This window comes from Macrotis lagotis, chromosome X, assembly GCF_037893015.1.
Source record: "Macrotis lagotis isolate mMagLag1 chromosome X, bilby.v1.9.chrom.fasta, whole genome shotgun sequence".
NCBI lineage: Eukaryota > Metazoa > Chordata > Mammalia > Peramelemorphia > Peramelidae > Macrotis > Macrotis lagotis.
This window is the reverse complement of record NC_133666.1, coordinates 621,322,776-621,340,215: the sequence shown is the minus strand read 5'-3', so window position 1 is coordinate 621,340,215 and position 17,440 is coordinate 621,322,776. Positions and strand designations below refer to the sequence as shown.

The 17,440-nt window shown below is 40.9% G+C and overlaps 1 protein-coding gene across 1 annotated transcript in view; it reads left to right on the top strand.

Moving 5' to 3' along the window:
* The first annotated feature begins 437 nt into the window (after positions 1–437).
* The window catches only part of MROH1 (maestro heat like repeat family member 1), a 176,801-nt gene continuing 159,798 nt past the window's right edge, over positions 438–17,440 (top strand). The window contains exons 1-2 of the mRNA XM_074202153.1: positions 438–545; positions 14,993–15,436. Of these exons, the coding sequence (XP_074058254.1) occupies positions 15,415–15,436 (22 nt within the window). The 5' untranslated portion in view covers positions 438–545; positions 14,993–15,414. The remainder of the gene's footprint in view (positions 546–14,992; positions 15,437–17,440) is intronic.

The following is a 17,440-nucleotide window of genomic DNA, read 5'->3' as shown; positions in this document are numbered from 1 at the left end:
ATGGGGGGCGGAGGATGCCACACACTCATGACTGGAGGGTGCCGGGGCTCAGGGGCGCGGCACCACCCCTTGGGGAGGGGGAGGGCCTCCGCGGCTTGGTCTGGGAGCCTGTCCCCCTCCCCCGGCTCCCCTTCGCGGGGCGCGCGCCGCAGCCCCCTCCCCCCGCGCCCGCCCAACTGTCAGGTGCGGGAGATCACGTGGCGGCCGGGCCGGGCCGGCGGGGGATCCCGAAGGGCGGCCCGAGAGGAAGCCGGGGGGCGTGGCCTGGAGCGCGCGTGCCCGCGAGCGCGTTGGGCCCTCGGGGCCGTGTCGGGAAGGACCAATCGAAATGCAGATGGCTAAGGGGGCGGAGCCCCGCGTGCCGGGCCCGGCGCGGGAGTTGGCTGAGGCGGGGCCGAGGGGCGGGGCTTCCGCGCCCACCGAGCACGGGCGCGCGGACCGGCGGCGTGACGCGCGCGCCGCGGCTCCCCCTTGCAGCCGAGCTCGGGCGGGCAGTGGCCGCGGTGGCTCGGGCGGGGGCTCCGGAGACGGCTGCGGCGGCTGAGGTAACTAACGGCGCGGGCCGGGGGAGCTGGCGGCCCCGGGAGTCGCTGAGCCGCTTCCCCCTCGGGGCTTCCGGCTCGGCCCGGGAGACCCGGGCGGCCTCCTTCGCCCAAGGTCACGGCCCGCCGGCTCGGGCTCTGCCCGCTCCGATGCCGCGGCCCTTCCCCGTGCAGGTGTGCTCCCGCAGGGCACCTCCGCCTGCGCCCCCACCGCTGCCCTCTTCCCGCAGACCCCGCGCCGGCCCGGCTGTCATCCCCGGCCCTGGAGACCCCGCCCAGGCTGGACCCCGCTCCCCCGCCTCGCTGGGTGTCTCTCAGCGCCGCCCCTCCCCCCCCGTGAGGCCAGACCCCGCTCCCTCACCCCCCGAGGAAGGCGCTCTCACCTTGCACCCTTCCCTCTGCGCCTCCATGCTGCTCAGGGTGTTTCCACCCAAGGAACAGCCCCTTCCCCTCGCCTGTTCTACTGTAAGCCCCGCTCACACAACCCTCTTAAAACCTCTCTTGGAACCAGGTCGATTATATCTGCTTCGTTGACCAGTGAGCCAAGTGGGGTCCATAGAAATCAGTTGTGAGTGACCGTCTGTACGATGCTCTGGAAATCCTAACGATTATATTTAGTTATTAGCAATAGTCATTAGTAATAGCGTGATTATCATCATTACTAGTGTTAGGCAGGGTGCCCAGGTCTCCCAGTCTGTGAAGGATGTTGCAGCCTCATCTGAAGAGGTGGCGTTGGTGGTGGTCAGTAGTCCCAGTAACAGTAGTGTGAGTGTTTGTGTCCGGAAAGACCCCCCCCAGGACGTCACAGGCTCAGGATGCCTCTTCCCGGGACCATAAATTTAGCAGATACCTGTTGACAGGTTCAAGGGTCCAAGACAATGGAAGACCTTGCCATGGACTGTTTGGTGGTGTCTTAGATTTAAGATAAAATTCTGCTTGTGCTTTGTTATTATTTTATTGGCCTGATTTGAAGTTAACTCTTGTAGAACTTTCCAGATTTAGCAGTTTGTATTTCCTTGTGGAGAAAACTGTTAAGCAATAGAGGAGTCCATTACAGTCTAAAGATGTAGAACAGATAAAATTTTACAAGGATAACTGAATGGGATTTTTCACTTTTCTGATCTCTGACACATAACAATATGTTCAGAGTCTCCCCTTCTGGTGAAGTCTTGGTCATTTTGTTCTATTTATAAATTCCTGGCTTATTTTTGTTGGAACTTAGACTCCAACCCAATTCTATGCAACTGAATTTCTTGTACAGGATTGCAGGCATTTATCTGTGCTTATTAAATGAGGAAATATAGGTTTATTTTCCAGATTTGTGTAGGAGACAGGATTTGACTTCTGGATCAACAATAAAAATCAAAACGACAGGTGACTCCATCCAGCATGTGTGCTTTCAATGCCTGTCTTTAACATGAAGCAGTCTCCTTCATCACTAAGCCAGACAGAAGAAACTGGTGCTTACTTTAGGGGATTTTCCAGTTCAATCTGGTAATGCAGCTTGGTGTATTGCATGTCGGGAAATGACATTTACAGGAGACCAGTATGAAGTAAACTCAACTTTAATTCTCTAAGTTAGCAGTGGCATTTTCTTTATTCTACTTCTGTCTGTAATGTGATAAGACTTTTCTTTCCTCCTTTGAGCTCTGTAATAAGGAAGAAAATTTTTTTGTAGTCATGGAGCAGGGAAATGGTTCAACTAGAACCAGTGAACAGTTGTCAGTCTCAAATAATAGGTAAATTTCTATTTAATATTTATTCATAGGCCAACAGCAGCTAAGTGATTTTGGGAATTACTAAGCCATTTTTATCATCTACATGCTATACCACCTCAGAAAATTGTGAGGAGCTAGATAAAGCACTTTTTAATTTTCTTTTCTTTTTTCTTTTTTTAGGTTTTTGCAAGGCAATGGTTGCCCAAGGCCACACAGCTAGGTAATTATTAAGTGTCTGAGGTCGGATTTGAACTCAGGTACTCCTGACTCCAGGGCCAGTGCTCTATCCACTGAGCCACCTAGCCACCCCATGCACTTTTTAATTTCCAAAAATCTATCGAGGCATTTTGTTTTGATACAACAGACATTCCCCAACAAATACCTAAGTCCTCTTATGTGTAAATTTTCCTGAAACAAATTAACACAAAGGAATGTGTGGTCTTTAATTTTGGTAGTATGGTACTAGCATTGACCAGAGGAATTTTAAAAAACATACATTTTCTTGATGCCTTTTGTCTTTGTCAATCATTTCTCAACTTGCCCCTCTAGGTTGAACCCTCCTTTTTGACAGTCAAGAAAAAAACAGTTCCTGTCTGACTGTAAATATTATTTGTTAAGAGTTTTGTTGCCTCTCAATGTCAATTTTATTATTCTGTTGTGTATATTTTAACTATTTTTTTCTGCATCATTTCATGTAAGTCTTGTCTATGGTACAGTAATATTACATTCAGTTCTGATATTTTCCAGTTGTTGGGTACATATATTGTTTCCCAGGTTTAATTATAAAAAACAAAGCTGCTGTGAATATTTTTGTTCAGCTGGGTTTGCTCTTTCTGTCATTAACCTCCTTGGTCTACAACATAGTTCTAATATTGGAAGTTCTGAGTTATTAAAGGGCATAGGAATTTATTAGCTCTTCTTAAATAACTCCATTGACAACTTACTTTTGGGGAAATATCACAGATTTGTGTAATAGGTTTTGGAGGTCTGATGTACCCGCTTCTAGCTGATTGCTTCCACAATCATCCCTTGTCTCTGTAAGTCAATCTTACTCTCTCTTAGGGTTCTTTCCCTATTGTGGAAGAATAGAATGAGCATTTATATAGAGCCTATTGTGTCTCCATCATTGTGTTAAAAGAGCTTTTTATACAAAAACCATCCCAACTGTTTTTCCCCACAATCCTGGAAAGTAGATGTTATTTTTTTCCCCTCATTTGGGGAAACTAGGCAAATAGAGATTAAATGACCTATCTATCTAGCCAGGCTCAGTTCAGTTCAATAAACATTGCTAAGAGCTGGCTCACTTAGTAAATTTAGAAGGCTGTATTTGAACTCAACCTGGGTCTTCTCCGTTCTTAAAAACAAAACCAATATCAGCTCCTGGAGCTATCACCTTATACCTCTCTTCCTTTTCTCACTCAATTTTCTTTTAAAAAGCTATTTTCATTTGAAGTTTCTGCTTTCCCTTCTAACTTACTTTGTAATGTGACTCCCAATGTCTTTACTCAACTGAAATTGTTCTCCAGAGTTACCAATATCTCTTAATTGTTAAATCTGATGGGGAGTTTTTCCACGTTCCATTCTTCTTTTCTGCATTTGACATTGTTGACCACCTTCCCCTCCTGTATACTCTCTTCTTTTTGTGGTATCACTTCTTTCACTAATAGTTTCCTATGCCTTGGATTATTTTACTCATTTTTTTATCTCTTGACTTCTCTGTCTTCCTTCAGGTTCCAACTACAATGGACAATTTAATGCTAGTGCTTTGTCTTTGTAAATTATTCTGTTTATGTCTTATTTATACCTAGTTGTTTGCATGTTGTCTCCCCATTAGACTGGGAGCTCCTTGAGAGCTCCATGTCTACACTCCTTGGGCCAGTGCCTGGTACTTAGTGAGAGCACCTAAGAGATACTTCTTGACTTGGTTCTCTCTAGGCAGCCATATCATATGCTCTAATTGAGAATGTTCTCCAAGGTTCTTTCCTGAGCTTCTCTTTTCTTTCTCCCTATGGGTTTCATTATCATTTCCATATGAATAACTCACATCTATGAATCCAACCCCAGACTTTAACCTGAACTTAGATCTTCCATCAGTAGATTTCTATTGGACATTTAAAAACAGATGCCATAGAGATATTTCAAACTCCTCATGTCCAAAACTGAGCATATACTCATACTTACACAACTCCTCCCCCAAATCCCCTTTTTTATCTTTGATATTTTTGTTAAAGGCACCATCATCTTAGCTGTGTCCCAGATTTATAACTACTTTGTTACCCTTAACTTGTTCCCTTCATTCAGCATATCCTGACCACCATTGCCAAATCTTGCTCTTTCCATCACCAACATCAGACCAAAGTCTCAGCTAATTATTTTTTCAATTACATGTTATGAAAGTTTTTCAGCATCCCTCTACATGCATATTTATAAGTTGCACAATTTTCCTATACCCTCCCTTCCCCCCCTCCCCTCAGTAGTGAACAGTCTAGAGTACCTGTATATTTGCGTTTTAACATGTTTACATCTTAGTCATTTTCTGCATGAGGAATTAGGACTGAGAGAAAAGATTTTATTTATTTTGAATTTTACAATTTTTCCCCTAATCTTGCTTCCTCCCCCCCCCCCATAGAAGGCAGTCTGTTAGTCTTACTATTTTTCCATGGTATGCATTGATCTAAGTTGAATGTGATGAGAGAGAAATCATATCCTTAAGGAAAAAACGAAGTATGAGAAACTTCGGTTGGGTTTAGAATACCTACCAGGAGGGAATTCCAGTTCTGATACAATCTCTGTTATTTGTGCAAATTATTTTTACTTCTTTAGGCTTTAATTTCTTCATCTGTAAAATAAGAGTTGAACTAGATGTTATATACAGTTCCTTCCAACTTCAGACCCCACGATCATGGGATGAAAGAAGGGAGGACCAGGAAGGGATTCAGTTTGGGTTGCTCTTCAACAGAGCAGTAGAGCTGAAAGGTATAATCTCAAAGATAGGGAACTGAGACCTAGAAAGGGAAAGGGACTTATTGCCCAAGGTCACAATGCTAGTGAACTGTAGGTGCAGGCCTCTGTACCTCAGGTCCTCAGGTGGAGTTTTCGGTTCTTTTCATTCTAGCCCAGTTGCAGTAACCAACCAAGTCTTGGTCAAAGTAAGGCTCACCTAGCTCTTCCTTCCTTGTCCTCTTAGTCCTGAGCAGGACTTAGGGAAGTGTCATCCCCCCCAACCCTAGGTCTCAGCTCCCAAGCTCATGAGGACTGAGAGAAAAGAAAGGAAACCATGGTATAGGAAGGGAAAACATAAGAGAAATTTTTAAAAAGTGAACACAGTGTTCATTTAGACTCTAGTGGTTTTTTTTTTTGCTTTGTTTTGTGTTCTTCCCATCTGGATTATCCTTAATTAGGTCTCCCTAGTTTTCTGAATTGCTGAGAAGCTGCATCCATCAAAGTGATCAGCTCACAATGTTGTTGTTAATGTGTGCAAGGGTATCTTGGTTCTTTTTCCTTCACTCAGCATCAGTTTCTATAATTCATGGTTTTCTTATAGAACAATACTATTCTATAACATTCATATACCATAACTTGTTCATTTTCCAATTGATGGACAGCCCCTTAATTTCCAATTCTTTGCCACCATAAAAAGAATATGCATATTTTGGATCATGTGGGACTTTTTCCACTTTTTATATTTATATATTTTGAATATAGGCCTAGTTATTGGTATTGCTGGGTCAAAGAGTATGATCAGTTTTATTGCTCTTTGGGCATAGTCTCATACTGTTCTCCAGCAGCAAGACTTATAACTACAGAACCATATTCTGAATTCCCCACACTTTGGTGGGTAAACTTAGCTGGGGAAGGAATAGGTTTATATTAGAGAGCAAGAGTAGTTTAAGTTCTTTGTTGACTGGTCTCCCTTAAGTTATAATTATAGGTAACATTTATAATAGTGTTTTCTAGGTGCCAGGCACTGTTATCTAATCCCGTTTTACAGTTGAAGAAAGGCAGACAGATTAAATGATGCCATGGTCCTATAGCTAGTAAGTATCTGAAATTGGCTTTGAATTTGGATCTTCCTGATTGTAGACCTTGGGCTCTATTCCTGGCTCCAACAGTTTCCACCTTTGGGGAGTATTGTCGCAAAAGTTATCTTAACTCTGACTTATTTCTTAGAATAGGGTGGACTGTCCATCCTAAGGGGAACAGTTTTCTTTGGCCTCCCACTGTGAAGGGAGGTAGCACTATGTGTTATAAATGGCCTGAGAATATTTAGTCTGGAGTGATTAAAATGGTTCTTTATTAAGATTAAGATGTCTTAACAAAATGGCACACCTCTCTCATGGTGGGAGAGAGGGGCAGGGAAATCCCAAAATACAAGTTCTTTTATGCAGTTTGAAAGGCTTTGTTCCTACCCCTTCATGCCAATCAGAGGCTGGGGTTACAAATCTGATTGATACATTAGTTCCTATACATTTCTATCCCCCCCTCCATCATTATACCAATGAGCAAGAACAGCTAGATTTCCTTGAGCAGCAAAGAAGGCCAAGACCCACCTTAGAAAGGTGCACACCCACCTAATCTTAAATTTTTGATCAGATTGATTAGCTACCTGCCTATAAGGTAACTATAGGCAGAGCCCAGTCTTTGTAATGTAAACTAACAATCCTCCCTTTACATTCTTGTGGAACCCAAACACCCAGATATTCCTCATAATTTCCCCCTTTTTAAAAATTTTTTATTTTTTATTTTTGTACAAATGATTTTTTATACATTACTAAAATATTCCCGTTTAAGAGTAAACATAATACCCCCTCCCCAAAAATATAGACCCTAATGAACAATAAAGAGAAAAAAATTAAAATTAAAAAAATAATAATAATGATAGGAGCAGCTAGGTGGCGCAGTGGATGGAACACTGGCCCTGGAGCCAGGAGCACCTGAGCCCAAATTTGGCCCCACACACCCAACAATCACCCAGCTGTGTGACTCTGGGAAAGCTACTCCAACCCCATTGTCCTGCAAAAACAAAAACAAAACAAAATAATAATAGTAATAATAATAATGATGATGATAGTAGGGGCTGCTAGGTGGTGCAGTGGACAGAGCACCAGCCCTGGATTCAGGAGAACCCAGGCTCAAATCTGGCCTCAGATACCCAACAATCACTCAGCCGTGTGGCCCTGGGCAAGCCACCCAACCCCATTTGCCCTGCAACCCCCCCCAAATAATAATAATAATAATAATAATAATAATAATAATAATAATAATGCTTCAATCTGTGTTCCAACACCACCAGCTCTGTCACAGGTGGATCATATTCTTTATGCTAAGTCCATCACAAAAGCTACTTCCATATTTTTCTACTGTTGACATTGCTGATCACAACTCCCTCCATTCGTACCTCCCTACTACCATATAATATATTTTTTCTCTCTCCTTTTACTCTGTCCCTCTTCTTAAATGTGCTGTAGGGTAGCTGAGTGGCACAGCGGAATGATCACTGGCCCTGGGGTCAAGAGGCCCTGAGCCCACATACCACCCCTCTAAGGCTCAGCAACCACCCGGCCCTGTGGTCCCGGACAGGCCATCCAATCCCAGCCCCTTGCAAGAAGTAAAAAAAAAAAATATGTTATATCTGACCACTCTCCCCCATGGTCCACCCTCTCCTCTATCACTCTCATCCCACCCTTTCCCTTCTCCCTTCTCTTCTTCTTACTCTAGATGTTTATACCCCATTGAGTGTGTATGCTGTTTCCTCTCTGAGCCACCTCTGATGAGAACGAAGGTTCCCTCATTCCCCCTTGCCTTCCCCCTTTCCATATCATTGCAATAGCTCATTGTAATTAAAAAAAAATCTTATTACATGAAATATTTTGGCATATTCCCTCTCCTCTTACTCCCATTACATTTCCCTTTTAGCCATTGACTCCATTTTTATAATATATTACCTTTAAATTCAGCTCTCTCCTGTACTTCATCTATAAAAGCTTCTTCTACCTGCTCTATTAAAAGAATTTTATATGAATATTATAAGTATCATTTTTCTGTGCAGGAATACATGCAGTTCATCATCATCAAGCCCCTCAAATTTTACCCTTCTCCTCCACACACTATGCTTCACCTGAGTCCTGTATTTGAACTTTCTGTTCAGCTCTGGTCGTTTCAACAGGAACATTTGAAATTCCCATTTCATTGAAAGTCCATCTTTTCCCCTGGAAGAGGATGTTCAGTTTTGCTGGGTAGTTGATTCTTAGCTGCATTCTGAGCTCTCTTGCCTTCCAGAATATCATATTCCAAGCCCTACAAGCCTTTAATATAGTTGCTGCTAAGTCCTGTGTGATCCTGACTGCAGTTCCATGATATTTGAATTGTGTCCTTCTGGCTGCTTGTAATATTTTCCCTTTGACTTGGGAGTTCTGGAACTCGGCTATAATATTCCTGGCGGTTGTTTTTTTGGATCTTTTCCCAGGGGAGATCAGTGGATTCTCTCAATTTCTATTTTGCCCTCTGCTTCTAGGATATCTGGGCAATTTTCCTGTAGGAATTCTTTAAAGATGATGTCAAGGTTCTATTGCTGATCATGACTTTCAGGTATACCAATAATTTTTAAATTATCTTTTCTGAATCTGTTTTCCAGATCAGTTGTTTTTTCAATGAGATGTTTCACATTTTCTCTAATTTTTCATCTTTTGGTTTTGAAGTATTCTGTCTTGATTTCTTGTAAAGTCAGCAGCTTCCTTTAGTTCCATTCTATTATCTGAAGGATTTGTTTTCCTCAGAGAGCTTTCTTACTTCTTTTTCCATCTGGTCAAGTCTGCTTTTTTAAAGCATTCTTCTCAATAACTTTTCAAACTCTTTTATCCATTTGGCCTAAGCTGGTTTTTGACATGTTATTTTCTTCAGCATTTCTTTGGATTTCTTTGACTAAGCTGCTAACTTCTTTTTCATGTTTTTCTTGCATCTCTCTCATTTCTTTTCCCAATTTTTCTATCTCCCTCACTTGATTTTCAAAATCTTTTTTGAGCTCTGTCATAGCCTGACCCCAATTTCCATTTTTATTGCAGTCTTTAGATGTAGGAGCTTGTACTTCATCTTCAGATTATTTTGATACTTATTGGGATCATAGACAATGAATTTCTCAATGGTGTTTCTCTTTTTTTTCCCTCTGTTTACTCATTTCCCCTGCCTGTGCCTGGTTTTGGGGTACTTCCTGAACTTTTGAGTATTATTGGGACACCCCCCCCCAAGGATCTCAGTGTGTAAAGCTCTGTCTTCCCTTCTGGTCTGTGAATGACCATAAGCGTACCCCTCTGCCACAGGGATGAGGTGGGGGGGGCTGCTATTCTATGGGGGGCCTAGAATGTGATCAGGATCTGAATGTGGTCAGAGCCCTAGAGTCCTATTCCAGGTACAGAGGACATACCTCAGAATTCTCTCTCCACCCCTCTACCTAGGCTGAGCACTCAAAGTTCATTTGCCTGGGCGCTCCTGCTTACAGGCTCCGCCTGCTTCCTGATCCTGGATCTGGGCTGCCACACCATGCTGCTTGCTGAGTGCCCTGAGGGTCTGGACTTCGTGCACTTGCTCTGGCAGAGGCCCCCCAGCTGATCTTCCAAGTTGTGCCTGGTGCTCCCTGGGGTGTAGGTCAGGAAACTGGCCCCACTACCATGAGCCAGGACTCCCAGGCGCCCCTCTAACCCCATGGAGCAGAACCTTTCCACTATTTTCTAGGTTACCTGGGGCTGGAGAACTGCCTCACTGGATCCCTCTGTGGGTACTGTCTCTTGAAAATTTAGAGTCCTTATTTTATGAGTTTTGAAATATTATAGAGAGCACCTAAGAGAGGCTCTTCTGTCCCCATCTTGACTCCACCCCACCCTTTTCTTTTATAATAAGAATTTGGGTTCCACACACCTTAATAGTGATTTCTTTCTTAAATCACAACCCTTGTTACTAACTATTGACTTTTTCCTTCTATCAAGATTTTTACTTCCTCATTATCAGAGACATGGACCCATCCTATTTTCCAGGTTTGTGCAGGAGCACATGTCAACTTTAAGCTGTCTTTTAGTATTTGCCTATTGTCATGTATCTTGATTCAATATATCACAAACTCCTTCTCCAGTCAACAGATTTGTTTGCATGGCTTAGCCACCCAGAAAATTGAGGGCCCTAGCTGTCTAATTGGTAATTGTTTTCCTCTACTGCTTAGAATTTAATCAGGATATCAGGATATAAACTCCAACTCCCATCCTGTGCCCAGGCCCTTGAGTCTAGATTACAACTCCCTGACCAACCCTTTGGATAAATGGGTGTAGGCAGTAGTCCCACAGATCCAATAATGTCCAAAGGGACAGTGGTTGGTTTTCCAGAATTATAGTTTCCCAGTTTTCAACAGTTGGATAATACTATTCAGCCTTACTTCCAAGGAGCCCTCTTAAATAGGCCATGTAATCATCATGATAATAGGTACATTTCCAAAATTGCTGTACCTCCTTCCACTGGCAGGTTTTTATACCAGTGTTTTTAGATAGGTCTTCCTTGCTCCGAAATTGATGAAAATAGGGCAGCTAGGTGGCGTAGTGGATAAAGCACCGGCCTTGGAGTCAGGAGTACCTGGGTTCAAATCCCATCTCAGACACTTAATAATTACCTAGCTGTGTGGTCTTGGGCAAGCCACTTAACCCCATTGCCTTGCAAAAACCTTAAAAAAAAAGAAAGGAAAAAAGAAAGAAAGGAAAGCAATCATTCATGGGAGGTTTGTCTGAAATCATCTGTTCTAACTCTATATAAAGGTATTATATCAAATTCCCCTTGGCTTGAGACCCCTCCTTCTAGCTAGTTGTATTATACAACAAATAAACACTTCCTTGTCCAGGAGATTGCACAGAAAAATCTCAAATTATCTTGTGTTTATCTTTCTCATATTACATAGGTGCTTTTACTTCAAAGCAAACAACCACAGCTCTGGAATGTATATATGCACAGACACACATCCAAAATATTACCAGTTCACTTATATAGCTAGAAACTTCTATACATAAACTTGTTTAGCTACTACCTGTCCCCAACATACAAATTGTTATTTTTGTTTTGGCAAGACAATTGGGCTTAAGTGATTTGCCTAAGATCACACAGCTAGGTATTAACTGTCTGAGGCCTGATTTGCCCAGGGCTGGTGTTCTATCCTACTGTATCACCTAGCTGCCCCCTAACAATACAAATTACTTTTACTTTTCAGAATTCTTTAAAACGATTAGAATATCTTAAGTGAATTTAAATTTCTATGGTGTTATTAATTTCAAATATAACAGAACAGCAATAAGAGTAACACAAATTACTAGACCGTGCAAACCAATTCTTCCATTATTACATTATTCATGAACCCACAGATCTATCCAAGAAGGGGGTCATACTTTTTGTTATTTCCCTTATTGCCCTTCAAAGCATTCACATGTTAATCCTAGGCTTTAACAATATAGCATTTAAATAACATATCTTCACAAGAGGGACACTGCAGTTACTTCCAGATTTACTTCCTTCTCCCCCACCTTCTGAAATTACTCAGCCCAATTTACAGCTCCCCCAGGTTAAAACTTAAGCTGAGTCCCCAGGCCCAGAAATAACCAACACAAACACTTATGATTAGGACAGGACATACATGAACCCCCCCCCCCCCCCCCCCGGAACATTTGAACTAACTCAAACATCAGACTGTATCCAATCGGTTCCTTGGCTTTCAATTGCCAGTCATGTGGCTCCTTTGCCCCTCATGTCTGGAGGCAACTTTCCTCCTTTAAGATTTTCCACACACTCTCCTTTGGGGTACACTATCATCCTCTGATCTCTCTGGGGCAGATTTCCCACATGGAGGACTTTTCAGCTAGTCCAGGGTGGTTCTAGTCACCATTGCCACCCTGGAAATTGCCCCTTACCAAGGTTCTACTCCCAAACATTTTAATCACTCTTGGCTCCAAACCTTTGCCAACCTTCCCAGGAATCTCTGAGATATTTCCCCCAGCAAAGAACAACAAGAAATTGGACTTGAAATCAAGCCATTTGCTTGCATTATTTTCTTGTGTTCTTCCTGGAAAATACCAGGAAAAGAGATTAACATAAATATCTCAAGACAGGCCCCCAAATTGTTATAAATGGCTCAAGAACACTTAGTCCAGAGTGATTAAAATCATTTTTTATTAAGATATGTTAATAAAATGGGGGGAAAAAGTGATTAAAAAAAGTTATAAAGACTACATGGACTGTGCTGAATAAATTGACCAGGCCAGCTGGCCAGGGTTCAATGAGACTAGAAAGTTAAAAAAAAGGGAAATCCCAAAATACAAGCTCTTTCATAAGGTTTGAAAGGCTTTGTTCCCACTCCCACCCCTCATGCCAATCATAGACTGGAGGTATAAATCTAATTGATACTTTCGTTCCTATATAACCGCCCCCTTCATTATACTAATGAGCAATTACAGCTAGATCTCCTTGAGCATGTGCTAAGAAGATCAAGAAGGAACCTTAAAAAGGTGCACACCCACCTAATCTTAAATTTTTAATCTGATTGAAGCTACCTGCCCTTAAGGCAACAATATAGGCAGAGCCTAGTCTTTGTAATGTAAACTAACACTCCTCCCTTGGGTTCTGGTGGAACCTAAACACCCAGATATTCCTCACTATGTGTTTTTCCTCTTTTCTTTAAAATCCCATGCCTTCCTTCTACCCCAGCCCAATAAAAATCAAACTACCACATTTACCAGTATATGCTTCCAGAAGGAATGCTAGAAAGTAGAGGTAGACAGACTGGAGGTAATGACACATTAAAATGAAAGGGCATGATAGAGCAGATTTAGAGGTTACAAAGGAAAAATTTACCTAGTGTGGAGGAAGAAGTTAGGTGTACTATCTACAAGAACTCTGTGGCTCTGGGCTGTGACCCCCTTGTCACAGCTGATTTGTTTCTTGGGTTCGGTTCTGCCCCTTGATGAATTTCGACACAAACTGGGGAATGAAGATTTTGGAAAGAAAATAGAGATTTATTAAAGGAAGTTACAGCATGTTAAGAAAGTGATAAAAAAGTTAAGAGTTTAAAGAGAAGACCATGTGGACTGCTGATTGAATTGGCCAGGCAAGCTGGCCAGGGTTCAACAGGAGACTGGGAAGTAAAATGGGACTAGCTCCTCCCTTGGATCTCCTTACATTCTCTCCCAGAGTGCATGGGAGGGAGTGGTGATCTGGGAATGATCCAAGTCCCTCTTTGGAGAGTTTGCCTCTTGGGGAGGGTTCTCTTTTGGGTGGTCTTCCAGGACCTGTGCTCCCTGGCTGCCCTACAAAAAAACAAAACAAAACCCAAAAAACACCAATGTAATCCAAATCAGGTTGAAGGTCAGGCCCTCAGGGTGTGGAAGGATGAAGGAAGATACCCTTTGCAATGCAAACAAAAGTTTTACCAAGTTTATTTCCAACTGATCTCATCACTCCCATGCCCAGGTTTCTCTGTATCAACCTGGGTTGGATTTTTCTTTCAACAATTTGAGTCCAGAGAAAGAATTATGGACTTTGAACAAAGACCAAAGACTATTACCATCAAATTGGAGGGGGGGGGAAGCATTATATTATAATATAATTTTGCTATCTCATACTTTATATTTCTTCCTTAAGGATATGATTTCTCTGTATCACATTCAACTGAGATCAATATATAACATGAAACCAATGTAAACACTAACAGAATGCCTCCTGTGGGGGGAGGGAACCAAGAATGAGGGAAAAATTGTAAAACTCAAATAAAATCTTCCTTTAAAAAAAAGCAATATGACGAAAGCCATACGGATTAAATAAGAATGATTCAAGCCATTTGTGTTTCAAGTAATGTTTATTTTTTTGGATAATTTTGAAGGGAATGCTCTCTAGTGTAATTTTGATACTAAGAATGCTTGAACTTGGAAAGTTTTTTAATTTTATACTTGGGGGTATTAGATGGCATTGTCTCTTTTTTATCTTAATAGTATTTTCCCCCATAAATGTATATAGTTTTCAACATTTATTTTTGCAAAATTTTGCATTCCTCCTTTCCCTCCTCCTTCTCCAAGACAGCAAGTAATATGATGTAGGTTTTATACAAGTACAATCATATTAAACAAATTTCCAGTAGGTGGAATTTCTAAGACTTGAGGATAAATGTCTTTAAGCCTTTCTCACATAAAAACTCTTATTTTATTTTATTTATTTATTTATTTATTTATTTTAGGTTTTTTGCAAGGCAAATGGGGTTAAGTGGCTTGACCAAGGCCACACAGCTAGGTAATTATTAAGTGTCTGAGACCAGATTTGAACCCAGGTACTCCTGATTCCAAGGCCGGTGCTTTATCCACTACGCCACCTAGCCGCCCCATAAAAACTTTTATTAAAGTAATCAGTTACATGACTACTGTGTAGAAATATATTTTTGTATGACTTTAAAAGTATACTTGGTATATTGCTTTCCTTTGACATGAGTGGGGAGAGATGAGAGAAAAGGAGAGTGTAGAACTCAAAATTTAAAAAGAAAAAAGTATATTAAAAATGAGGGGAGAGGAGAATAATCAGTTATTGGATTAGAAAGGAAGCATTTCTCTTTGGAAGGACTCCATTCTCCATGAAATTATGCTTTCTGAACCTAGCGAAGAGGGATTTTCTCTATTTAGAAATGGAAAGCAGTAGTAAACTTAATTTGTTAATTTTTTTCCTTTGCAGGCCTTCAAGCAAAGAAAGATGCTCTAGAGAATGATATAATCAATATGTTAACTCCTGGACTGAAGTCTACAAAGAAATCTACATTGAAGTGATGATGGAATAGCTTTTTATTATATGCCAACAGAAACTATCAGAAATTTAAAAACAGAAGATATTAAGCAATTGTGGATTGTTAACGACTGGAAAATCAAGAGAAATTTATTCTTAGTGGATAGCTTATAATCTTCTCTTCCATGGTTAAATTCAGTATAGAAATTTCAGCTTAAATTTTTTTCCAGTAGATTTTGTAGTACAAAGAAAAACATTTTTTTGAAAGCTAAGCCATGGTGTGAACATTTAGGAATTAAAATTTTAGTTCTTTCTGGCATTCCAGGCTTGAGAAGAAACCCATTTTTGTTTTGGAGAAACTTCAGAACACGAAAATGGAAGAATCAAATGTGAAAAGTAAGTGTGTGGGAGTGTGCTCTTGCCTGCGCTCATGTGTGTGCTGCCTAAACATTAAGAATACAGAACCTGAGAGAATCTCACAGATCTATCCAGAGAGGTTAAGTGACAAGCTTTCTGAGTGACAGTTTTAAGATTTAGAACTAGGTCTTCTGCTAGTGCTTTTTTTTTTAAACAAGGTTGTTTGTTTTGTTTTTGCAAGGCAAATGGGGTTAAAGTGGCTTGCCCAAGGCCACCCAGTTAGGTAATAAGTATCTGAGACTGCATTTGAACTCAGGTACTTCTGACTCCAGGGCTGGTACTCTATCCACTGCATCACCTAGCTGCCCTTAGCCAAGTTTTAAATCAGTTTAGTGACTTTCCCACATATGCCTCCTATTTGCCCTGCCCTTAAAGGTAGGCATTGGATTAGGCCGTTGGTAAATCTTGCTTTTAAAGAGTATACTGTCCAGAGTTAAAATAATGTTAAATAGGTGGAGTGAAGAGCAGACCCTTAGTTTGTCTATGATCTTCTGTTCACATTCTCAAAATTTCACATTACTTACATAATCTCAGTTTGGAATATGAGAAGAGCTTCTATGACAGAGAAGACTTGAGGTTCCCAGTACCAATTTCCAGGGAGTGAAGAGTAATGTTTTCCTTCTTACTGATGTACTCTTGTTGGGGCAGAGATTTTAGTGTATACACATATGTGTGTGTATAACATATATTTTTTGTATGATGTATATGTGTAATAGTCTTTGTTTCTCTCCATTCCTTTTTTCCTTTATTAAAAAAATCAGGAAGCATTTATTAAATGCTTGTCTTGTGCCAAGCACCTTAAATGCAAAGGAAAATCATCACTGTCCTGACAAAGTTTATATTATGCAGAGGAAATAACATGTCATAGAAAATAAATGCAAAATATATACAAAGTAGATTAAAATTTCCTGGGGAGGGTATTAACAGCTGAACTCCTTTCAACATTCCTCTCCCATTCTCCTTCCTACCCGCTGGCAGATCAGTATCATTTTTTAAATTAATTATTTTTTTGGTTACATTTTGAGTTCTGAATTGTCTCCCTCCTTCCCTCCTAACCCCAAATTAGAGGTCAATATTTGATAATCTATATGGAGCCATACATTATATACATATATGATATATATTTGATATGCACTCATACATATATACAGTATAATACATATATTAATTCTTTAAGTCTTTCTGTGTTTTTTTCTAAAACCAATCTCTTCAATTCTTATAGTATAGTCAGTAGTATTCTTTCACAATCATCTACCATAATTTAATGAGCCATTCCCCAATTTGATAGACATCCTCTCACTTTTCAGTTCCTTACCAACACAAAGCAGACAAGTATTTTTTTTTTATTTTATTTAAGGCAAAGGTGTTAATTGACTTGCCTAAGGTCACACAGCTAAGTAATTGTTAAGTGTCTGAGGTTAGATTTGAAGTCAGGTCTAAGGGATTCCTGGGCCGATGCTCTATCCAGTGCTCCACCTAGCTGCCCCAGACAAGTATTTTTGCCACAACTGATTACAGTCTTTGGGAATAGCTGAAATCCATTGGGGCTGAAGAATTGCCAAACTAGGAAACAAATGCTAAACTCATAGCTCTGAATCCTTTGGTTGTATTGTCCTGACCTTAAGAAAGCCCCTTTCTACAGGAGAATAGCCAATATCATTCCAAGAACCAATTTAATTACTCCACTTCATGGGTCCTCTTGCTTTGATGGGTTTATTGGAATAATGATCCTTAATGCCTTGGAATTATCTATTTCAATGTATAGTACATACCATTCTCACTTTATATAAGTGGACCATTCCACAGATCTCTACATAAAATGATTTTTTGCATAATGCAATTTGCCTGTGGATGTGAGGAAGAGAGGGAAAGAGTCAGAAAGGAGGTTTTGTGTCTGTGAATGGAGGGAGTGGCCAGCACAGCCAGGGATAGAGAAGTATGATGAATAAAATCTGAAATAATTGAGGAAACACAATCTAAGCT